General features: G+C 41.6%; 1 protein-coding gene and 1 pseudogene across 1 annotated transcript in view; one reads left to right on the forward strand and one right to left on the reverse strand.

The window, feature by feature from the left end:
• Positions 1-660, reverse strand: part of KLHL7 (kelch like family member 7) — a 61016-nt gene extending 60356 nt beyond the window's left edge. The window contains exon 1 of the mRNA XM_036247337.1: positions 340-660. Within this exon, the coding sequence (XP_036103230.1) occupies positions 340-459 (120 nt within the window). The 5' untranslated portion in view covers positions 460-660. The remainder of the gene's footprint in view (positions 1-339) is intronic.
• Positions 661-771: 111 nt separating this feature from the next.
• On the forward strand, positions 772-12078 carry LOC118620344 (annotated as a pseudogene).
• Positions 12079-25894: the final 13816 nt, after the last annotated feature.

Genomic DNA, 25894 nt, shown 5'->3' on the forward strand with positions numbered 1-25894 from the left:
TACACGGCTCGCCAATGGAGGGATCCTCGCCTCACAAAGCGTAACTAGGGCAGAGCTATTATACAACCGATACCCGACGCCGAATGCCAGCCCGAGAGTCTCCCACGAGTCTGACCTGGGAGCCACAGCATCGGTAGACGAGGAGGCACTTTTGCTCTATAGCAGTTTAAAGCGACCCTCTACTAACAGCACCTTGCTTGCATGCAAAAATGGGAGGGAGGGCGAGGACAGAAGAAGAGGGTCTCGATGCTCAGGGCGCGAATTTCGGCCCCGGGAGCCAGGGGCCGGAGTCCCGGACCACCTCCCCCCAGCCGTCCGCCACTCCCACACAGGCGGTACCTGTTTCCGCATGTTATTCATGACACCCATGAAGCCCGCCAACAATTTAGCTTCTTCTCGAGCAGCAAGTTTCTTCTCGGTCTTCTTCTTGCAGCTTTTCTCCACCCCTGAGGCTGCCATCCTCCGTCAGCTCGGTTTACACCCGGGGCTCGCCGGGCCGGGCGAGGGGCTGCACGCTTCGAGCACCCTGGGGCTTCTGGTTGCCAAACACCACGCCTGGGACTGCGGCTGCAGCGCCCTGCTCCGGAGCGCAAGGGCGGCGGAGGCGCGGCCACTGCAGAAGAACAAGGCCTGGAGGTCCCCTCAGAAGCTCGCGGGGAGGTAGCGTCGCGGGCTCGGCTGCATCTCTAAGAGAACCGGAGCCGGGCGGAGGAGCCTGCGCACTGCGCTGGAAGGGGCGGGGGCGCTATGAAGGGAGCAGGGGGCGGGGCCATGCGTCACAGCGGCGCGCCGCTCGGAGCTACGCAGCGCCGGGGCGCCTGGGTTGCCTTGGTCCCCGCCTGGAGCCGGTGAGTTTTGTGCAGCTGGCCCAAGGTGACGTATCCCCATCTTTTTGTCCAAGACCGATTTCATAAATTTAAATTACGTGACGAGATTATCTTTTTTGGGTAGTTGGGCAGTTAAATACATTAAAGTGTCTTCCATTAGTGTCATCTCCATAGTAACAGGGTTGGTGTTTTCTTCCCTGCACTGTCAGAGATGGGCATATCCTAGGCGCTCAATAAATACCGCATACTGCAAGTTAAAGGCGTATTACACGGAACCCAAGATTTATTTGCTTAGGATTTATTTATAAAGCAAGAACTCTCAGTCCCGTGAGTGTCTCCTTGATGCGGAATGCCTGACTACTTAGGCTGGTTTATTTACTTATCAATGTTTGAATTAAGATCAGGTGTGAGCTACAGCAATCCTCAGGCTTCCCCAAGTGTTCTACAGGAACACGAAACTCAATCACAGAACTGATGTTAATGCTTTTTATAACTGTAATAATTTATTCTCTTTAGTGTGTGGTAATACACAGGATTATTTGAAATTTTACATTCTGAAAACTTTCTACATATCCCCTTAATTTTCTTCCTCGGTGTATATAGGAATATACAGAGACATATTTTATGGAAAATGATTTGCATTATTGAATCATTATGCTTTTTCTTGATGAGGACAAACTATAGTATAACAAAGAGCACGTGGCAGATAAGCCTCTATTTTTACAAAGAATAAGACATGCCTCTGTGCACTTTTCCGTCCCTTTTCATTTCAAGATTCACAGATGGCCTTCAATTTTAACTAGTCAATAATTTGAGGTTTTTGAGTGGATTCTGACAATAGGAAACATTTATTCCTAATGAAATTAGAAACAAGGGAAAATTTGCCTAGCCGGTGTGGCTCAGTGGTTGAGCGTCAACCCATGCACCAAGAGGTCACCAGTTCGATTCCCAGTCAGGGCACATGCCCAGGTTGTGGGCCCCATCCCCTGTGGGGGCATGCAGTAGGCGGCCAATCAGTGTTCTCTCTCATTGATGTTTCTATCTCTCTCTTCCTCTCCTTTCCTCTCCCTTGAAAATCAATAAAGAAGAAAAAAAAAGAAACAAGGGAAAATTTGTTCATTTTGTTAAATTATCTAGGACACTTACAAATAAGAGCACATTTAAGCAGTTTTTAATAGAAAGGAAGTGGAAACCTATCTTCTAACTTTGAGAGACACTGAAGATTTAATTCAAAGGCAGAAATGTAGGTGATGAGATTAAGTGATATTATGTAACAAGTCAAAAGAAAGAACAACATTCTTCCTATTTGATGTTGGAACAGTCCTTTCACATATTGCAGAATATAGAACATAAGGGTCATGGAAGAGCCATAGTATTCAGAATTTAAAGAGACCATGGAGGTTGTATTTCACACAGGTTAAGCATCGTGCTTTGCCTGGATGCAAAGTCAAACACCCCCACTCTGTACTTGTTCAACTTTAGTGAACTTGCTTAACTTCCCTTGTGCCTCAGGCTTCTTATCTGTAAAAATAGAACCTATCACATGGAACTGGTATTAAGATTACAAAAACGCTTAGAGTGGTGACAGAAGAAGGCAAACAGTATGACATACCAATTTAATAACATTAACTATAATTATTTAATCCAGCATTTCCCAAAATGTGTTCTTCAAATATTAGTGCTATGAACTATTCCCCACCTCTCCCAGCATATGATCCCTGGGAATACAACTTTGGAAAATAATATGTCCTTCTTGGAGAAAATCTCAAATACATTTGCATATTAAGTTTTTAGAGAAGACTTGCTGTACCTATTGCTTGAACCTAATCAACTTTGCTGTGGTATACTGGCCTGGGGGTGGGGTGGGGGGTGGAGCAAGGTGGAGGGGGTCAATGGGAGAAAAAGGGGGGACATCTGTAATACTTTCAACAATAAAGATACATTTTTTAAAAAGAAGAGATTGAGTTTTTCCAGTTTAACAGATCTGATATAGAAAACAGAATATGTGCCCAATAATATCCAGCAAGCTGGCCCTCTGGCCCTACTCCCACTGCAAATCTTCGAAAAGAGTATTACTGTCCCAGTGGGGACTTGTCCGCCACCAAATTGGTTCCCTGGCAGGTTTGGGGCAGAGAGACCAGTCAGGTTCACCTCCTCCAGCTTCCACAGCTGAAGAAGAAGAAAGGAGGAAGATCCTCCCCAGGGCTGGAGGAGCCACGGGAATCCCGACCATGCTCACAGTAGCCACAACATCCAGATCTTCCTGGGCTTCTGCTATCTACCCCAGGCAAATTCTCTTTTCTCTGCTCCATTAATCTATTTTCTTTTAATCCTGCATATGTATATATAAATGAGACTCCATGGTTTATGTGTGGAATTACTTAGAGAGGCAGTGTACATTGTCAGCTTTACTAGGTTTTAATCAAATTGCTCTTTAAAGAGATTGTACCAAATTATATTCTTGCTAACAATGGATAAATGTTCAAATTCAGATCATCAATTTCTGTTCACATGGCTCATAATAAAAAATTGTAAGGAACTGAGGTATTTAAGATGACAACTAGTCTTAATTATGTAAGCCATTTTTCCTTCAATAAAATCAACAAAGATTAACATTTACTAAACACTTACTATATATGCTAATCACTGTGTTGCATGTTTTCTCTCTGTTGTCTCCCTTCATCTTCACATGCCCACTGAGCTAGGCACTGATAATTTGGACTTCACAAGAATGAAGAACTTTTTTGTTTAAAAGGCACTGTTAAAAGAATGAGAGGACAACTGTGGAATGACAGAAAATACATACAAGGAAATCCCTATCAAGATTCTAAATTTTTCCCCCACAGAAATTACAAACATAAAAAAAAAATCCTAAATATTTTATTTTTTGGAACCACAAAAGACCCTGAATAAGTAAAGCAATCTTGAGTGAGATTTATGTTCTAAACTTACAACATTCACAAAAATCTGCCCAACTCTAAGTCTCAGGCACTTAACATCTATGGGATATGCCTTTCTGAATTACATTTATTGTTTAAATTTTTTATAAAATGTGGAAAGTAATGAACAAACATTTATCTCACTTTTTTTTTTTTTTTTGGTACATGCACCTAGCAGGAACCAAACCCAGGACTCTCTGGTCCTCAGGCCAACACTCCAACCACTGAGCCAAACCAGCCAGGGCTGTCTCACAACTGAGATATACTGTAGGGGAAGTCAAAGAAATATAACATGGTTCCTGGCTCCCTCCATCTCCCGCCACTCCCAAGCTTAGATTCTGATTAGGGTTACAAGACACTTGAAAGCGCCAAAGGCATCAAAGTAGCAAGTAAAAACAGTCAGATGAGTGGTTTGTAAGACTTTGTCTTTTCACCCATATCCTTTGCTGTTCTTAGGAGTGAGTGAATGAATGAACACTTAGAAGAAATCAGTTGAATCTGTTGGACCCCTTTGTTTTCTTAGTGTTTTGAAATGTCAGAAGACTTTCATTTGTTCCTTTTGTGAAGATAACTGAAATCATTCACCTAGAGGAAGAGTTTCCAGTGGAAAAAGGAAGCTGGTACTGAGCTCAGAAACACTGGGATCACATTTTTTTTAAAAAAATTTTGATCTAGGTTATGACAGTAGAACCCTTGGTCTTGGAAACATTTATCAATATGACAGGCAAAACATGATTTTTCAGTGTTATTATAAAAATGCCTAATGAGATTGAGCATCTTTTCATATGTTTGTTGGCAACTGGTGAATTGCCTGTTTATGTCCTTTGTTTTCTCTTTTTTCCCCCTTATTGATTTGTAAGCATTCCTTGTTGAGGTGGCTTTTAGGAAAATTGAGTTTGAGATAAATGTATGTGTAAAAATGTCCAGTAAGTCATTGAAATTGCAGGATGAGGTCTCCAAGAAAAGAATACAAATGAGCAAAAACATATTACTGATTGATAGCTCAAGGAGGAAAAGGATCCAGCAGAGGAAAAGAAGTATTCAGAGTGACCTAGAAAATCATGTCCTCATATGATCCTTAGCAGTCACACTTTCTTCTTTTTTTTTTTTTTATCCTCACCTGAGGACATTTTTCCATTTTTTGTTCAGGTAGAGTGGGAGGGAGAGAGAGGAACAGAGAGAGAGAGAGAAACATCGATGTGAAAGGACCACATCGAGTGGCTGCCACCCGCACAACCAACCAGGGCCGGGGACAAACTGCAACCGAGGTACGCGCCCTTAGCGGGAACCGAACCCGGTTCTCTCTGGACCGCAGGCTGACGCCCTAACCGCTGAGCCAAACCGGCCAGGGCAGTCACACTTTCTTTTACTACACAATTTAGTGTGGCATGCATGCCTACCGGAAGTCCAGTCTTTTATTTTATTTTTTTGAGTTTTACTCTCCAAGTATATTTAAGAAGCCTCAGGAGTGCTGATTCATGTCCAAATGTTTGTCCTTCTAGCTATTACTTTTTCTTAGCTAGCCCCAAATTCAATGTGCCTCCTTGAAGCTAGAAGATTCCACAGAGCCATCCTGATGCTGTAACTCCAGAATGTGCTCCCGATGCATTGTTGACTAAGGTGCTTGATGCATTACCTTCTGAAACCTGAGCCATCTGAAGACATGCCCTGACCAGGCCATGCTCTCGTTGCCCAGGGACCATGTGCACTATCACTACTATTGCTGAAGCTGAACCCCTGGGATTGTTGTCTGCTGATCTAGGCCAAGCCAAACCACTGTGGCTCTAATTATGCCACCAGGGTTATTACAAATTCTAACCCAGGTTATGGTTGTTCCTCATACTAGAGGGGAGAAATTCACAATGCGTTTTCAAATGAGATCCACATCAAATATGACCTAGCCTTATCACCTTCAAACTCTTACCATTCACATTCACTTCCTTGGGGCCCATGTCTGCTGCCAGGTGGCTGTGTTGGGGGCATATCCACTAATGAATCCAGATGGGATTCACTTTTCGTAGCTGTTTCACTTGCCTTTACCTGTCCTCATGGTAAATTATCACCAAGAGATCTTGCTGTTCTTTTCTGTTGCCTAACTTAAGCCCATCAAACAATTGTGATTCATTTGAACTTGAGAAGGAAAGAGGCAAGTTCTCGCTTCATTCCTCCAAAGAGTGCTATCTTTTGTTGAGGGCTCTGACCAATACATTCCCATTCCCAGCGGCATCTAAGTTTTCAGCAGCAGTGGATATGTTTGGGGTGGGAAGGTGCTATCAAAATGTCCTGTTTCAACTCACAGATACAGAGAAGAGACTGATGGTTGCCAGAGGGGAGGGAGTTGGGGGACTGGATAAAAAAGGTGAAGGAATTGAAAAGTACAAATTGGTACTTACAAAATAGTCATGGGAATGTAAAGTACAGCATAGGGAATATAGTCAATAATATTGTAATAACTATGTATGGTGTCAGGGGGTACTAGAAATTTCAGGGGGAACACGTTGTAAAGTATAAAATTGTCTAACCACTATGCTGTACACCTGAAGCCAATACAAAATATTATTAAATGTAAACTATAATTGAAAAATAAAATAATTTTTAAAAAGGTGCTGTTGTGAGGTGCTTCTCTCTTTTAACCAGGCCAAGTTACCCTGAAATGTTAAACCCCCTGAAGGAGTGTGCTTTCTATGAGGTTAATGAAGTTTAAGTGTCACTTGCCCTGACCCCTACCAAGTGAGGGCCCTCACAATGTATTCATAAGCTCATATATTTTTGTAACATTTACAAAAAGAGTAGATATTTTTGTATTCTTTTTCTCAAAGAAGTTCTGTCCTCCCAGTTATAAAAACTTCAGTCTCTGCCGAAACTGGATCCATCCCTGATCTCAGACAAAACTTTGTAAAATATTTTTTGCTGTTTTAACTTTTAAGAGGTAAAGTAGAATAATAGAGTCAAGACAATGTGATTTGATTTCTGATTCCATTTCTTACTAGCTGTGTAATGCTGGGTGTGTCACTTAACCTCTCTGAATCTGAGGTTCCTCAGCTAGAAAATGGAAATAATTATGCATGTCTTCCAAGATTGTTGTGGGAATTAAAGCTCATGGGAGTAAAAAGTGGGAAAAAAATATAACTTAGCTCTGGTCAGTGTGGCTTAGTCGGTTGAGCATCGTCCTATGCACCGAAGGGTTGCATGCTCGATTCATGGTCAGGGCACATACTCAGGTTGCAGGTTCAATCCCTGGTCATGGTGCATATGGGAGGCAACAGATCAATATTTCTCTCTCACATCGATGTTTCTCTCTGTCCCTTCCTTTCTCTCTAAAATCAATAAAAATATTTTTTAAAAGATTACAATTTAGTCACATCCTCAGTTTAAAAGATATTAATTATATACACAGATGCCCTAGTGCAAAAGACTTGGGAATGAAAGATGCTATCTCAGATACCTTCAAGGAATTATCTAGAACAGGGGAAACCCAAGGAGATTGGAACATTTTTTTATAATTGCTTAATTTTCTGTTTTGCCTGAGCCATAACACTAATTCACTGTAACCATAGCTTATAATCAAAATATTGCCTTAGGAAGACAACATGACAGTGAATTCGTCTATGAGAAGATTTCAGCCCAAGGCATTGAGTTCTGCCTCAGAACTCAGGTCAAGTTGGCTGGAGAAAACATATGCTCTTCCTGAATTCCTTCCCACTGAGCGTCAACATCGTTCTCCAGTCTATCTTGAGTATCTATCTATCTGCTGCTGTCTTTTCCCCAAATCCCCACCCTTTAAAGACAGTCGTATATTCCTGTACTTATATTTATCTTTGTTCTTCCTCATTGCCCTCCCCTCTTTCCCATAAATACATACATCAGAGTGACCCTGCAAAGTCAGTGGAATTCTGCTCCCCACTCCTTCTCACTTGGGACTTGCAGACCAAACTTTCTAGGTAACTCTTTCCCGGTTCTCCAGGTTTATTTTCTATCCTCTTCTTCTCTACATTTCCACATACCTTTTCCCATACTCCACAAGCATTTCCGACAATAGACAAAACACACAGAAAAGTGACAATGATTTTCTAAATCCCAAAAATAGGTTGAACACAATCCTCAAGTATTCCATTGGCGTACCAACACTCAAAATCTGTTGAGAAAATCTTTTATAAATGTGAGGCAATGGCTCAAAAAGACAGCCTTTACATATGGAAAGATAGCAGAACATATTGAAAATACATGGAAAAACTGTCAGAAAACCAAATTATATACCAAAGTGCTAACAGTGTTTATATATAGGGGATGAGAGACACTTGAACAGAAATTTACAAAAGGAAAAAAAATAAAAAAGATTCTCATAATCCTCAACATAAGCTTTTCTTACGTTTTACTACTCATTTTAGGGAAACAAAGAAGGAGTAACAGAAATAGCAAATATAAGGAAGTTACAAATATTTCAAAGTTCTTTCCGTCAAGACCACTGGGCCTATTTTCTCTTGCACAGAGCTTTGATAGTTTATTATAGTGAGATGATTATACTGGTGTGTCTAAAAGTGCAGGTCAGGGCCTCCATGGTGGCGGTCAGCTGACGAGAGGCTGGAAGGACAGGTCTGGAGAGCTGCTGTAAGAAAACATTGTTTATCTCCCTTGGTCATAACCACAAAGGCATCAAAACTATGCAGAAAGTCAGTGTGTGAAGGACAGGTAGGTGTCTCAGATACTGTGTGGAACAATACAGAGTTGTGAAAGCAAAGTCTTGAACAAAATTATTTGTTACAATGTATCTGATTTTTATTGAACTCAGTGAGGGAAGCAGGAATGAGACAATAAGACAAAAGATTTGGTTGCCTTAAATGCTTACACACACACACACACACACACAGCAAAAGAAACATTGACAATTGAGATACAAAACTGGTTAACATTCTAGAGGAAAATAAAACTATAACATCTTTGGGGCTGATTTCTCTAAAGGCTATAAAATCATGACACCTTATCAAATCCTTCAGGGTGGCCTCTAACTTCACAGGGCAGTAGCATAATTTGCCCTTTTATCAGTTGTGGATTGTTAGTCAAATATACTCTGAAAACAAAGTGGCCATGCCCACTAGCATTAGATAAGGGTAAACCAGACTGTATGGTTTTGCTGTCTTTCTTCCAGTATTAACTTTGAAAGTCCAACATTTATCTTGGTAAGGGAGCCAGTATTTTCCTCCACTACCATTGCTAGAATTGTGCATAAAGTAGGAATAAACAGGCTCCAGGAGGTATATGTAGGGATTCAACCCATGACTTCCAGTATTTGGAATGTGTGAAATCAGTTTTGGCTGCTCAGAAATGTATTTTGCTCACCAGATAATTCCCTGTGGAGTTCTAGACACTTGAACAGGCAAAAACAAAAACAACAAAAAAACAAACTTGACTGTTCCCTTCCTCACTGCCTTCACAATCGCTGCTGCTTCTCTTAAGTGCAGGAGCCAGAGAACTGTTTGTAAAACCAGGACCAAGAGAAATTTTGTGGATTGCAGGGATTTATTTTTTCTCCTTATCTTTGAATCCTAAGTCCTAACATAGGACCTGCTACATTCAGTAAATGAAGTAAGCCTATACAAACTTGACTATTAATACTTCTTGGCCAATGAACTTGACCTAGTACTGAAATGTGATGAAATTGGATAAATGGAATTTGGAAAATGCCTGTTCAAATGTCAATATCTTTTTAGAAAACAAGGCAATCAGGTATCCTGTTACCATCGCCCTCATGTCTTTGACTATAAAAAATTGTATATATGTTTCTTTATTCTGCGTTTGTGAGGCTGAGCACCTTCAATTTTTTTCTCTTGTAAATGCTTCAAAAGATATAGTATCTTAAATGTGTTCCCAAATGTGGCTTTTTTGTGATTTAAAAAAAATTTTTTTTAATTCTTATAATCCTTTGCCGAAGATATTTTTTTCCATTGATTTTTAGAGAGAGTGGAAGGGAGGATGAGAGAGAGAAAGAGAGAAACATCATTGATCGATGTGAGAGAGACACATCAACTGGTTGCCTTTCATACATACTCCAACTGAACCTGCAACCCAGGTCTTTGTCCTTGACTGGGAATGGAACCTGCAACCCTTTGGTCTGTACGCCAGTGCTCTAACCACAGAACTGCATTGACCCAGGCTCATTTGTGATGTTTAAGGGATAACTTCTCTTCTTTGGGGGCACTGTGAACTTCTCAGTGCTCAGAAATAAACATGGCATTTTGCTCCTGTCTGCTCACTTGGCATGAGCTGCTACTTGCTTCAGACGAGCAGGCAAAAGGCTATTTTAAAGACTCAAATTTAATCGTGTCAGTTGTTAGGTTCTGTGGAATTCCTTCAAAGTGGATAAAATAGTATTCTTCTTTCCTGGTAACCTGTGATATAGTCTTAGGAAGAATCTTATTGTAACACAACAGCATTGAACAATTTGTGTGTGCATTTGTGTATGAGAGAGAGAGAGCGAGCGCACAAGTGAACACAGGGTGTATAAATGCTTGATTTGATTATTTTTGTTTGAGAAACAATCTAGATTTTTAGAAAGAGGTTGGGCCCAGCTCACATGAACTCTGTGTTAAGGCATAAGTAATCCACGGGACAGGAGCAGACTCTCTCTCCACCCTCTGGCTGCCTTACAAAAGGACTGGGGCTTAGATCCAAGAATGTGATGTTAGTTATGGTCCCTGTCCTCTGGGTGGGGCAGGATGCAGTTTGCTCTGATAAAAACTCCAACTAAAGAGAGGAAACTAGGGAATTAGCTAGTAAGAGGAGAGAACTCCTTAGAATCCAATGATACCTGGTTTTCATAGGCAAAGCAAAAAACGCCACAGCAGAAGAAAATTGTATTTCCTGCTTTAGAGAAAGTTCCAGGGGATCACAAGCCACAGTTACAATGTCCTTGGAGAACCCTGACTTCTCCATCACTGCCAAGGGCAAGATTAAAATGAATATTTTACTTTATCAATTTGGGAACCCAGTTTAACTTCAGAGGAATGAAGATTGTTTGAGACAGAATATTTTTCTTGCTCATGGTTCATATCTTGTCCTCATTCTGTCTCTAAAGCAATTTTCCCAAATCCTTGTGGTTTCCCACACTCTTCCCTTCTCTGGTTACATGTAAATAAATATTCATATGAGATTAGAACAAGGAAATAGAATTAAAATACAAATTTTTATTTAGCAGCCCTCTCCCAAAACCCTTCTTGGTATCTGGACATTTATGTCTGTGTTTTTCTACAGATTAACATCTTTTTCTTAGTAGAAACACGATAGAAAGTCTCAGAGGTCAGTGGAAAACCCCAGCCTTTAAGAAAAGTAGAACATAGCAACTTAAATGTGCTTGGAAAAATCAGTATAAACTCCAGTTTTTAAAAATATATATTTTTCTGTACCTTCTCAAACGCCCCAGCCAGAAGTAGTGCTCACTTACCCCCACTCTCATGAGCACTTATAGTGCTCAGATTTGGGTCTTTGATACTTTTCTCCACTAGAAGGAGCCTGGGCTCCTTGGACTGACTGGAGCAGTTTCCAAGATTGGAGACAGGAAAACAAATTAAACGGGTCAGGAAACATCCTTCTATTGCCAGAAAACAAGGATTCTTTAAAAATACTGTCATGTCAGTGAGGACAGGGCAAAAGGAGCAAATTAAAGATGTTTCCACTGACTAAATTTTGAAAAATTAAGAACCAAATGATTGTTTTTACTATTTTAAGTTCATAATGATACTCAAAAGAAAAAAGCGAGGTGGAGTAGAGGCGCCATCACGGGAGTGGGCATCCGCCACAACAAAGAGGAGAGGTTCAGCACGAGGAGCCCCAAGGCCAAGGCATCTCCCTAAGGCTGTGGGTCAGGCTGTACAGGTTTCCGGCCAGATGAACCAGCTCACCTTCAGCCAAGAGGTGCAAAAGAGGGTGTTCACAGAGTGGCACCAACTGGCTCCCTCTGTTCCTCTCCCTGATGATCCAAAAGAAGATGCTTCCTGAACGGGAGGGTAAAACCACTGTGGTCGTAGGGACTAGAACCCATGATGTTACAAACTGAAGGTGTGAACAGCCACACAGTAGCTGCATCCTCAAGGCCAGAGGCAAGATCCCCACCTTCACCTAGCTGGCCCTGGACTCCCCCAAGGGCTGCGGCACGGCCCTGCTCTCTGGCCCTCGGAAGGGCGGAGAGGGAGGTATATAGGCACTTGAGCAAGGCCCTTGGAACTGTGCGTAGCCACACCGAACCCTACCTGCACTCCAAGGGCTGAGAGTTTGAGTACACCAAGGGCCAAGGGGCCAGCCACTGCTACAAAAACTAACTGAAGATCTGACCTTGGTATTAAAAATATTTTGGATGCTGACAAAGAACAAAGTTAAGGTGTAAAAAAAATAGGTAGATATGAGACAAAAGAATGATGACTATGAATATATTTGTTCAATTTTTACTTATTAATGAAATAATAAGATTATGTTTTGTTTTTCACTTATGTCTTACTAAGGGTAATTTTAAAAAGAGGGCATTATATATATTTAAAAATTTTTTTTAAAAATTGATTTTAGAGAGAGAGGAATGGAGAAGGAGAGAGAGAGATAGAAACATCAATGAGAGGGAACATTGATTGGCTGCCTTCTGCATGCGCCCTACTGGGGATTTGGCCCACAACCTGGGCATGTGTCCTGACTGGGAATCAAACTGGTGACCTCTTGGTGTGTGGGTTGACACTCAACCACTAAGCCATACCGGCTGGGCAAGAGGGCATTATATTTATATGACTCTCTCATGTAGGTATTGTTAAAATACAATTCAGCTGAATAAATTTAAAGATGTAATTGGCATTATTTAATGATGAATTGGAAAGCATTTCATTTGGCAGACAGAAAGAAACTCCAAGGAGCTATACAGAATGAAAAACTTGCCTTGGTCGGTTTTACTCAGTGGTTAGAGCATCGGCCCTTGGACCAATGAGTCGTAGGTTCACTTATGGCCAAGGGCACGCACCTCGGTTGTGGTTCATCTCTGGCCCTGGTTGGCACCGTGCAGGAGGCAACCAGTCGATGTGTCTCTCTCACATCTATGTTTCTCTCTCTCCCTCCCTCACATTCTATCTGAAGACAAACAGAAAAATATCCTTGGGTGAGGATTAAAAAAACAAAGAGCCCTGGCCGGTTTGGCTCAGCGGTTAGAGCGTCGGCCTGTGGTCCCGAGAGACCCGGGTTCGGTTTCCGCTAAGGGCACGTACCTCGGTTGCAGTTTATCCCCAGCCCTGGTTGGTCATGTGGGTGGCAGCCACTCGATGTGTCCCTTTCACATCGATGTTTCTCTCTCTCTCTCTCTTCCTCCCACTCTACCTGAACAAAAAGTGGAAAAAATGTCATTGGACGAGGATAAAAAACAAACAAACAAACAAAAAAAACAAGCCCTGGCCGGTTTTGCTCAGTGGTTAGAATGTCAGCCTGTGGTCCAGAGAGACCCAGGTTCGGTTCCCACTAAGGGCATGTAACTTGGTTGCGGTTTGTCCCTGGTCCTGGTTGGGTCGTGCGGGTGGCAGCCACTCGATGTGTTTCTTTTTTTTTTTATCCTCACCTGAGGACATTTTTCCATTTTTTTGTTCAGGTAGAGTGGGAGAGAGAGAGAGGAACAGAGAGAGAGAGAGAGAGAAACATCGATGTGAAAGGAACACATCGAGTGGCTGCCACCCGCACAACCGACCAGGGCCGGGGACAAACTGCAACCGAGGTACGGGACCTTAGCGGGAACCAAACCCGGGTCTCTCAGGACCGCAGGCTGACGCTCTAACCGCTGAGCCAAACCAGCCAGGGCTCGATGTGTTTCTTTCACGTCGGTGTTTCTCTCTCTCTCTTCCTCTTTCTCCCTCCCACTCTATCTGAACAAAAAATGGAAAAATGTCCTTGGGTAAGGATTAAAAAAAAAGAAAACAAACAAAAACAAAATGAAAAACTTCTATAGGCAGAAGAAGGGGGAAAAGGAAGTTGTTCTATTGAAGAGTGAATCCTTTCAGGCAAGGTCACTCTCCTTTGGGGAACAGCAGGGGTCCATCAGGTTGGTTACCTCACTGGTGCTGACCAGATAATTCTAGATAGACTGGCTAAAGTTTACAGTTAGGGGAGAGGCTGGATCTACAATTAGGTCTGTCTTGGTTAGTCTCAACTATTAGGTCTTGGTTTGCTGATGTAAAGCTTAGCAAAAGTCACTCCATTATGGGCCTGTTGTCTATAACAATATAAAATGAATCCATGTAAAAGATATTATTTATCTCATTAGTTAATGAGTGAACCAACCTTATGTTACCACTTGGTCAAAGGAGAATTCTAAGAAATATATACGCAATGAGGAATGTTGAAAAAATGAATTTACAAATAGATGAAAAATGGGTCTATCCACAGGCAATAATAAATTGCATTCAACTGTTAATTTACATTTCTTTGGACAAGAATCATCTACACTATTATTTTTACTATGACTTACAGAGTTGTAAAATAGTTTGTACTGAAGGGAAAATATCATTTCTTCTCCTTTCCTAAGTTCTCAGCTGTGACCCCTGTAACAAAAGACAGGTTCGCAAGAGAAAAGCATATAAATTTGTATAAGTTCTGTGTGACACAGAAGCCTTCATAAGGAAATGCAGACTTGAAGAAGTGGTTATACCGGAGTGTTTTAAGGCTGGGTTTGATGAAGAGTGGAGAGTGGTAGAAGAATGTAGTAGGACAAAAGGGATGGGGGTATAAGTTGAGTATAATAAACTGGGCTAAACAGCAAAGCCTGTTTGCTCAGATTCCTATCTTGGATTTAAGGATGTTTCTTTCCTCTGGGAATAGGGAGAGCTCCTCTCACATGAGGGTTTTATGACCTGTTTCAGAGAAAATCAGAAAGTTCTTCCTGCACATGCCATTTCTCAAATTCCTTCAGCTTAAAATACTCACTATGTCAAGGTGCTGTATTTTGTGATAGACCATGAAGTTCAAAGACAATGGAACATGGAAAATGTGCCAGACAGGACATTCAATACAGGGAGGGGCAAAAGTAGGTTTACAGTTGTTGGTTTATGATTATTACATAGCTTTATTAACGCAAAAGAATGTCACTCATAACTGTATACTTACTTTTGCCCACCCCTGTATGTATGTATATTATTTCTGCCTATTTCAAAGTCATTCACACTTTTTTCTAGCAGTCTATTTATAAAGTATATAAATGTCCTTATTTCTATGTCTATATAAAGGAAAGAATATACACAGAACATCAGAAGCCGATATTGTTCCAAGAAACAGAAAAACTGATTGACACCAGCAACAACATGAACTAACCATGAGAAGGGAGTTTGAGAGTTATTCAGCACACATAATAGTCATGCAGGAAGATAATGTAGTCTAAGAAAATCAAAGAGCCAGATATCCCAAAGAAGAAAATTAACTCCATAGACTCCATCCCTCACCACCCAGAAGAAGCTGTCTCTATGTCCTTGCTACACAAAATATGGTTCAAGGACTTGTAGTGTTGCCGTCACTTGGGAGCTTATTAGAAATGCAGAATCTCAGGTCCTACTTCAGACCTACTAAAACCCAAGTCTGTAGTTTAACAAGATTCACGGGTGATTCAGATGCACTTTAAAGTCTGCAAAACCCTAGCCCTGGCCAGTTTGGCTCAGCGGTTAGAGCGTCGGCCTGCGGTCCGGAGAGACCCGGGTTCGGTTCCCGCTAAGGGCACATACCTCGGTTGCAGTTTGTCCCCGGCCCTGGTTGGTCGTGCGGGTGGCAGCCACTCGATGTGTCCCTTCACGTCGATGTTTCTCACTCTCTCTCCCTTCCTCTCTCTCCCTCCCACTCTATCTGTACAAAAAATGGAAAAAATATCCTCGGGTGAGGATAAAAAAAAATAAATAAATAAAGTCTGCAAAACCCTGATATAGATAGTCTGCCAATTATAGTAACATATTCAAGAAACAGATGTCTTTTATTCTACCTTCAGGTCAGATTATTATATCACAGTGGTAAGGCTATTGGTTAGATACTGCCAGACCTAGAATGCTTGAAAGAATGTATGATTCTATAGAGAGAAACCATGTATCAAAATCTAAATCTATAGAAAAGGCAACTAATTAAGAGTGAAAGAGAGTTTTAACTAAAATAAAGGTTTAATTTAATAACTAGTGGCTTGGGGTAGAATCATTTTGGACTGTGATCAGATTCCAAATCTCATTGAGCAGCAATCATCTGACTACCCCAACCCTGCAGTGCTGGTAATCAATCTGATATTGTGAGTGTGTTCGTCTCCATTATAAGTTGTTTAAAATATTTATAAAAACCTGATAGGTTAAATTTGTGATTTTAAGTAATTATTGAGAGCATATAATTAAAGAAGTTTATAATCACTGAATATCTGAGAATTTTTAAGTAGTTAAATCTTTAATTTGGTGTATCAGTTGGTATGATTAGCATATGAATGTTTAGGATATTGTTGATTGTTTAGTATTTAGAGATAAACTAATTGTTTAATGCATCAGTTAAGTTTCTTCTGCAGTATTGATGTATAAAATGCAACCCACAAGTCACTTATTTCATATTCATGGACTGCAGATGGTCTGGGGAGGCTCTCCTTCAGTCTGAGTTGAGTTTAAGTATGTTCCATGTGTTTCTGTTGTGGGACCAGTGGCTACTCAGGGCTCTTCTCAAGGTGGATGATAGAATTACATGAGAGGAGAGTGGAAACATGTGACTACCCTAATTCCTTGGCTCAAAACTGGCAGGTTCTCCTTTTGGTCCCCATTCCATTGTCTAAAGCAAGTCATATGGCCAAGGCCAACATCAAAGGAGTAGGAAAGAATGCTCTACCTGCATTCTTGTTTTTTGTTCATCATTTTTTCTTCTGTGGTCAATTTTTTCATTGATTTCCATAGAGTGGAAGGGAAAGAGGGAGGGAGGGAGGGGGGAGAGAGAGAGAGAGAGAGAGATATCAATGTGAGAGAGACACATCAATTGGCACAACCCCGACTGGGGCCATGGATGGAACCTGCAACCCAAGTATGTGCCCTTGACTGGGAATCGAACCCACAACCCTTTAGTCCAAGGACTGATGCTCTAACCCCATGAGCCAAACTGGCCAGGGCTCTAACTGTGTTCTTGAACCATGACAAAGGGGGGAGGTAAGGAAGAATAGCGAGCAAATAATGTAACCTACCATACTCAATACATCCATGAGATCAAAATATTGGATATCAGCTGAAGCACAAACAGTAGTGATCATTTGCCATGCACAAAAGCCTCTCATAAATAAAAGACTTTCTACAGCAAAGTTCTAGGTACTGAAAGACTATTTTTATGGGGTCAAATGCAATGTGATGAGAACTTAACATTATTTGATCTAAGTGTTTTTGTAGGAGGATTGCAAAATAACTCATGATATAGAAATTTAGGAGGGGTTTGGTTTTTTTATTTTGTTTATAGCTGATTTGGTCTTGTGTTCCTGCAGGTAGCTGGAAAGAACGAAACAAAACAAAACTTAGTTTAATCTGGTTTAAAATGTATTCTGATCCAGTAATTTAAACCACTTCATTAGGCCATTCTCAGGTTCTTGGATTTCCCACGTTTTCACACCTCAATGCCCTCTTACCTGAAAATCCATGGGGGAGTATAGATTACTGTGTTCTTATGAGGTAGGGAGAGAGGGCCCTATAGCCTTCTCCTGGCTCTTGATTGTTCATCCAAGTTTTGGTTATAGACGTCAGTGGCTGCTAAAGTTATCTTTTTCTGGTTCAGTCAGGGCCTAGTCACCCTTCCTTGCTGGCTTGGTCCCCTTTATGCTCTTTCTGGATACAGACCCTTCAAACTATCCCCCCACTCAACCCCTGGCCCAGCTGTTCATCCTGTGAAGTCATCTCTCCCATTTCCACAACAGGCAGGCCCCTGGCTCTCAACTCTGTGTCTGCGTTACCAAGGGAGGCTTGGGCGTACACAGGAGGTTCTCTCTCCGTCTCTCTTTCTCTCAGGGACCTCGTCACTCTAGTCTAATCATGCCAGGACATCTCGTGTTGAGATGAAGCCATTCAGCATAGCTATCCTAGAATCCCATGGCATGTGGCCAGAGGACCTCCTTTGGAGCATGCGTTTCTCACTGTCCACCTTTCCCTTCCTCTGATCCCTCTTTTCCTTCTCACCATCCCTTGGACCACAAATGGGAAAGTTTACTTTTACTTCTCTTCTATCACATCCTCTTTCTACCACAGAATAGAAAGTTTCTTGGCATAGTGTCATAGGCAAAGAGGAAAAGCTCTATGATTTACTTTGCCAAGTCTAGCTCCTAATATGTTAAGTGGGAGCCAAAGTGATGTAGAAAAATCTCTTTCATTTTGACAGTTTCTTGCTGCAGAATCCTAGTTTATATGTCAGAGGCTCACTGTTAACTTCTTTTATTCCTAATTACCACCCTCCCCCCAACAGGCACACAGATGGTTGCTGTTAGCTCTGTAAGGAGAAAGTCGTGACTAGGAAAAGCAAAAGAGAAAAGCATGTGAATTTTTCAAAGTTCTGCTGGGGTACACTGATACTTTTTATTTGTTGGGGTTTGAGTTGAATAATATTTCAGAAAATCAGATGTGTTTCCACTTTTAGGTCTATTATGTTTTTAGGCAACACTGTGGAGAGCAATCTAGGACATACATGATATGAAGGTTGACATTCACTTGTAAACAGCCATTAACTTAATGTCTGTGTGTATTTTGGGGGTTGGGGTGATGAGGATTATCTAGAAATAAGAAGGAAAAAAAAGTTAGTCATCTCCAAATTATCTGTCATTACAGGGTAGGCAATAGGAATCCTTGTCATGTTTGCCACTCACACTTAATCTCTGATCAAAAGAAGTCATGCATTGTCGTAATACCCCTAGCCCTCTCTTTCTGTGGCCAGACTCTGGAATATTCAGCTTTTGGACAGTAAGTTGCTGCTTTGTGGCATTCAGCACCTCAGAAGGAGATACCACCTCTTCTCGTGGTTGATAGCCGCCTGGGAAGATTAGGAGCACTATTCTAGCAGGAGCCATAACTCACAGAATTAATGTTGCTCCTGCTTTTAAAAAAATAAATGGAAACCATTTCATTCGTAGTGTTCAGCTTATCAAATCTTACCCAGAGTAGAGTTTTGTAGAATCTCCTAGAGGGGATTTCCAACAAATCCCTTGCTACCATCTGGGAGATGCACTGATTTCTCCAAAGAGAGGAAACACCACATCCTCTGCTTCTATTCCATTACTGTGCTGGCACCTAGGACTAGCAGAGATACCTTGTAACAAAACACTGATAGCATCCTGCCCTGTGGAGTGATACTCTAAGACTTATAGCCTTCTCAGTAGAAGATATTATCTCCCTCACATATGTCCCTGGGTCTTTAAAATCCCTTTAAAACTCAGAATCATATTGATATAAGCTTTATGGGGAAATCTAGATGGTCAGATTGATTATCTAGTCAAGAGGAGTATTGTAAATATTTTAGACCCATTCTAGACAGAGAGAGAAACAGCATTCTAGGGACCACTACTGTGTCCCTCACTGCTCTCTACAACAGGAACTCAATTAGGATGAGCATGAGGCCTTTGGGGCTAAAGTTATGTGCTCAGATCTCCAGGGCATCGTCATCTTGACTCTATTTTATGGCATCCCAACCCCCATTTGCACCTGGTCATAAGGAAAGCAAACAAGTGGCTAGAATGATGTCCCATAGCTCAGTTCTTACTGATCCCTTAGACAGACAGACCCTTTCCAGCCCTATGAACCCAGGGGACCCTAACTGTAACATGGCCCAAGAGGCTCAGCATTTTCAGTTTGGGCTGTAAACTTTGTCAATTTAACCACCATTTACAGCTTATTAAAGTTAGATAAATTTTTATACCTGGGCAAAAGTCTCTACTGATCTTTGATCCCAGGCACCAAATTTGGGTGGTTTCAAAGATACTTGGGGCTTCAAGAAGATTTAATATTTTTTATGTATAAAACAGTGATCTTCCTTAATGAGATGTGGGGTGGGCACCACCCCTGGAAGGGGTACTTAAGAATCTCTAAGGGAAGATATTAATTTAAAATTTTTATTTAATATTTTAATATACTCTGGGAATTGGGTATTAAATGAACTTTTCCTGTTCTTTCAAAGTTTCAGCAGAAGCGTCAAAGGCGAAAAATAATACAGTAGGTACCAAGTGCTCTCACATCCTAACAAAAAGGCAAGGCTGCCTCAGGGTGGCCCCAGTTCTCACTATCAGCCCATGACCCACTCTTAGACTATCTCAGAGGATGGGAAACATTCAAGTTTGAAGAAACTTAGAAAGAGGGGCAGGGAGGGTGCTGTGCATTTCCTCTTCCTGCCTCCAAGAAGGCAGGACGCAGAAGGGAGAGACTTCATCTGAAGCCAGCTACAACAGGCTTCAGTGGAGCCATTTGGAGAACTTTACATATGTCCCCGGAGTTGGAGAGACAGGAAGGTTGACAACAGATTCACATTCGAGACGCTGAGAGGCTGTGCCTGGGTCTGACAGAGTAGAAGTGTTGCAGCAGGTCAGGGACACGGGCACATTTCCCCGAGCCAGCAGGGCCCTGCAGATTAAATGTGGGCATGGGTAGTTGTCTTGAAATGTGCTGTGCCTAAGAGAGCGAAGGTAAGTCCTGCCGAGGGCTTGGATGTTGGAGATGGTCAAGATTTAGGGGTTGGGGGATGGGTATTATCTTAGAATAAGGAAAGGCAAGGAGTAAGAAAAAAGGTATGTGGAGAAGGGAGCCAGCAAGATAGAGGCTGGAATTAGGCAAAGCCAGTGAAAGTCCATGGTAGTAGCCTGAAGGGTCTTTGAGAATGACGGCGCCTATGTGACCTGAGAACCTACTTTCTTCTGGAATGTTAGGTGTGAGTGATTTTTTTTTTTTCTGTAGAAACTGAAGATGTTTGTCCCATGTTTGACATGAGAGGTAATGAGGTGTGGGGCTGGAGCAGCTCAAGAGGACATGGGTGACTGGAGCTGAGGGGTCCCGAGGTGTTAATTCACTGAAATCTTGGAGAGGTCTTCAAAGTCTCCCTTGGCCAGGGGAATGGCAGGAGATTTGAGAGTTTGGGATGCCTAACTGGCACTGCATATAAACATGAAGAATTTAAATAAGATTATTTCTAAATTGGAGAGGGAGAGAGAGAAGGCTTGGAGGGAGAGAAAGGAGTGCACTTATTAACCGAGGATGACTATGTCTTGGTTGCTTGGATGAGGCCCAGGTTAAGCAATAAATCACAGAGTCACTGAATTAAGGTCCTCCTGTGTGCCAGGGTCTGCAGAGCTAAAAGAGAGATTAAGCAAGAGAATGCTTTCTATGTATTTCTAGATGATGCTTACTATAGGTGCTACCAGGTAAGTATTGCTCTTCCCATTTGACACATTTCAAAAGTGGGTCTCAGAGATGTTAAATAATTTGCTTAAGGTCACACAGTGAGTAAGTGGCAGAGCCAAGATTCAAGTCCATACCTGTCTCATCCTAACACTTGTCTTCTTTTTGTTTCCTCATCCTAAGGCATGAGGGAGTTTGGGGGGGTATGTGACAGCTAATGTTACCGTGAACCTAGTTCAATTGTGTAATGTTTATTTCCCATAACTTATCCCTGCATAGAGAGCTTTGGGAACTTACCTAACTTCACGCATCGATGATTGTAGTATAGAACCTAATGGATTATGGTTTGAATTGACTGGGAAGCTTTTGGTTGCCAGTAATAGAATATACGGCTAAACATGGCTAAACAATAGGGGTCTATTATCTTACATAACAATAATTCTGGAGGTGGGAGGTTCCAGAAGGTTTAAGAATGCTTGAGCTCCTGGTCAGCGAGGCTGCAGTTCCCCTGGGCTTTCTCTTCGTGGTCACAAGACAGCTGTCACTGCTCTGAAGATTACACCCTCGTCTGACAATACCAGCAAAAGGAAAAGATCTTGTTCTCATATGACTCTCTTTTTATTAGGGAAGAAAATCTTTGTAAAAATCCTCAGGTGATTTTCTTTAGAATTGATTGAGCCCCATTGGGTCCCACTGTCATCCTTAAACCACTGTAAGTAAAGGGACGAGAGAACATTATGACTGGCTTAGGCCAGTTATGGGTCATTCCCAGAGGCAGGATAGACCTTCCGGGAGCATATTGCTGCCCGATGCTTGGACACATTTGGCATTCTAGTCGCGAAGGAGAAGGGAAGACAGGCAGTTGGATCCACAGTGTCTGCTACAGGATTCTGTGCCAAAGGCTCCTAGCAGTGGACCTGCGTGGGCAGGGCCGCGGTGCTGAGTCACTGTGCCTGTGTTCTGGAGAAGATCCTCCTTAATAACTAATGCCTCTCCGTCATCCTTGCCTGATGGCTTAATGCAAATAGTTGGGTTCAAGTTTCTGACTTCGCACTTGTGAGAAATAACTGCCATTCTCTGGTACATGGTGTTTTAATATAAAGCATATTATTGTTCTAAATTCTTACTACTTTGCTTCAAATATTTTTGAAGAAAGAACAATGAGTCATCTCTCAAACGTTTGGAAATAACACACAGATACATAACTAAATATGGCAAGTACTCTCATCATGTTTTGTGTCCCCAGTATAATAATGACACAGTAATATAATTACAACAGCAATAGTAATGATAATAATAATAGCTACCATGTATCAATTGCTGTCAACTACTGGGCTGAAGATATTTATACAAATAGACATTTTAATCCTCATAACAATTTTATGAGAAATGAAAGTTCATGTAAAATGAATATTCCCATTTTATAGATGAGAGAAAAAAGAGAGATTGGAGGACTTGCCAGTAGGCCTGAAATCTAGGCTTTGAATCCTGTCGATCGACTCAGTGAGCCTGCTGAATGACTGTGGTGTTCTGCGCTCAGTGAGCTCATGACGTCACCTGCTGCAGATGAAGAGCCAGGGTGGGAACAGAGAGCAGGAAGGGAGATGTTTTCTGATGGCCAATACTGATCACCATGGGAAAGGAATTAAAAATTCATTCGTAATAAGGCAAATTTTGAGTTACAGTTCTAGATAAGCATTATTACATTGTCAGTCTAAGCGTTGCCACTTACTAGCTGCATGACCTGGGACAAATTATTTTAGCTGTCTCTGCCTCGGTGTCTTCATGTATGAACTGGGATAACAGTACCTACTTCATAGAGCTGTAGAGAAGATTAAATGAATTAATGGATATAAAGCACTTAAAATAATGGCTGAAATCTAATGGGTCATTGCGAGGATGTGAAAATAATGTGAGCGTCAAATGAGATGGGCTAGGGTTTGAATCCTAACTGTTATTTAACATCTGTGTGACTTGGGCTGAAAAGCTAGACCCTCTGTTCCTAATACATGACTGTGTTAATAAATGAGTTTTAGCCCTGGCCAGTTTGGCTCAGTGGTTTGGTGCTGCCCCTCTACCTGGAGTGTCCCGTACGTTCTTTGGTCCAAATTATTCTGCCTCCCTATCTTCAGCAGGTACATCAGATTATATCATTTCTTTAGGGCCTTGTTCTTGGCCAAATGCTACAGAAGAGGGAAATCTGACAAATGAATTGAAAGGTGTTAGGGCCTCTATAAATGCCATTTACAGAGAGTGAATGAAAAGAACTGCAATTTACAAAATAAGATAAAGGCATTCCTAACATGAGTTTAGGTAGAGTAGGAGACTCTCTAGGGCCCCTCCCATCTCCCATGGTCCATCAGAAAGGCTCCGGAAGTCCTTGTAGACTAGACCTTAGAACCTGTACCTGGTTACATCCTGAGCAAGCTAGGCGCAAGGTTGGACTCAGTGGGGGTGCAGAGATTCACCTTCTTTGGTTTTATATCTTCATATGGGGCAGCGTCTTTTCCTTAGACCTCAGCATAGCACATTTAATAATGCCAGACCAAAACAATATCTTTTTAAAAAAATTAATTTATTTTTGTTGCAGATGTTTCTCCTTTTCCTCCCATTGACACCCTCCTCCTAATCCTGCCCCCCCCCAACAGCATTGCTGTCTATGTCCATTGGTTATGCATATATGCATATAAGTTCTTTGGTTTATCACTCTCCCCCACCTCCCACTCCTAAGTTTGTCAGTCTGAAGCCCACTTCTGTCTCTGGGTCTATTTTGTTCATCAGCTTATTTTGTTCATTATATTCCACAAATAAGTAAGATCATGTGATACTTGTCTTTCTCTGACTGGCTTATTTCGCTTAGCATAATATTTTCCAGGTCCCTCCACGTTGTCTCAAAGGATCTTTCTTTCTTATAGCTGCATAGTATTCCATGTGTATATGTACCACGGTTTTTTATCCACTCAAAACAATATCTTTTTTTTTTTTTATCCTCACCTGAGGACATCTTTTGATATTTTGTTCAGATAGAGTGGGAGGGAGGGAGAGAAAGAGAAACATTGATGTGAAAGGAACACATCGAGTGGTTGCCACCCACATGACCCAACCAGGGCCGGGGACAAACTGCAACCGAGGTACATGCCCTTAGCAGGAACCGAACCCGAGTCTCTCCGGACCGCAGGCCGACGCTCTAACCTCTGAGCCAAACTGGCCAGGGCAAAACAATATCTTTTCACCTGAATGATATGAACAGTTATGGCTATCATCTTACAATTTTTTTTTTCCTGTTAAGGTTAGGCTTTTTCAGTAGTGAAGACAGAAAATTATTACTTTGTGAAATTTTATTATGGCAGACCCAAACTCCAAATAACTCACGTCAAAATACAAATTGTTGTCCTGAAATTGTTCAACCATTGCCCAAATGTCCACTTCCCTTTGAGCTTTATGGAGATGGCCTAAAAATATTTCCTCTTTGGTAGATGTGGGGGCACAGGGCAGCCCACCCCAAGATATCCCACAGTGGCGTATTAATCACTTTGAATTACAATCATTTGAGAAACAGCAGGAGGGAGGAGCTGTCTGACTTTCTACCTCTCTAACTGCAGGAAATAAATCTCCCTGTGATCAGTATCCTCCTGCTTCTCAGAGCTGGGAGACAACCTTATTATAAGAGTTGAAAAAAAAGCGCTGTCCAAGTGGCTCAGCTGGTTGGAGTGTCATCCTATACACCAAAAGGTTTTGGGTTCCATTACCAGTCAGGGCACATACCTAGGTTGCCTAGGTTGCAGATTTGATTCCCCCCAAGGCTAGGGCACAAATGGGAGTCAACCTATGGATGTTTCTCTTTCTCTCTCTCCTCTTCCCTGCTTCTCTCTCTGTCTCTTAAAAAATAAAAAAATCCAGTCCTGGCTGGTTTGGCTCAGCAGTTAGAGCGTCCACCTGCGGTCCAGAGAGGCCCAGGTTCAGTTCCCGCTAAAGGCGCGTACGTTGGTTGCAGTTTGTCCCGGCCCTGGTTGGTCGTGCAGATGGCAGCCACTTGGTGTGTCCCTTTCACGTTCATGTTTCTATCTCTCTCTTCCTCTCTCTCCCTCTCACTCTATCTGAACAAAAAATGGAAAAATGTCTTCTGGTGAAGATTAAAAAAAAAAAAAAAATCCAGAGTAAAAACAGCTTGTATAAACAAACCTTGTAATGCCTTTACTAATTTACTGCTTAAGCCCAAACCTTGCTTAGAATTCTTTCTAATGAGCACTAACTTTTTTTGTCCTGCCAATTTCTAAGAAATTTATTGTTTCTCTGTCTAAAAATTATTTTTTAAATGCCTGGTTTAGTCACTTCTTTGAGCCTCATTTTATGGTCTGAGCATCATATTGTGATTCTCCCGTGTGCACGTATTAAATTGGGTTTTTCCTGTTAACCTAGTACTGTGTCAATTTTATCATTTTATTAGTAGTCCGGCCATAAGAACTTAAGAAGGGGAGAGGGCAGGAATTTTCTCTCTGCCTGATATAAGCATTAGGGGTTTAGATGGAGATTTATAGGAATCATGATTTGCTGGGCTGCCATTCTGCGTTCTGAGATAAAATGACAATCCGTTTTAAAGCCTAAGACTTTTTATAATGAAACATGACAGACCAAAGCAATTTTCAGTTTTTCACAAGGATCCAGGGAGTAGAACTCCTGCTACACTATTAAACATTTCTTGGCAGCAGCTTGCTGGATGTGCCTGAGAGCTCTTGGCAGAAGCTATAATAGAATTGTCCTTCTTCCC

This window comes from Molossus molossus, unplaced genomic scaffold (genome assembly GCF_014108415.1).
Source record: "Molossus molossus isolate mMolMol1 unplaced genomic scaffold, mMolMol1.p scaffold_m16_p_7, whole genome shotgun sequence".
NCBI classification, from domain to species: Eukaryota; Metazoa; Chordata; class Mammalia; order Chiroptera; family Molossidae; genus Molossus; species Molossus molossus.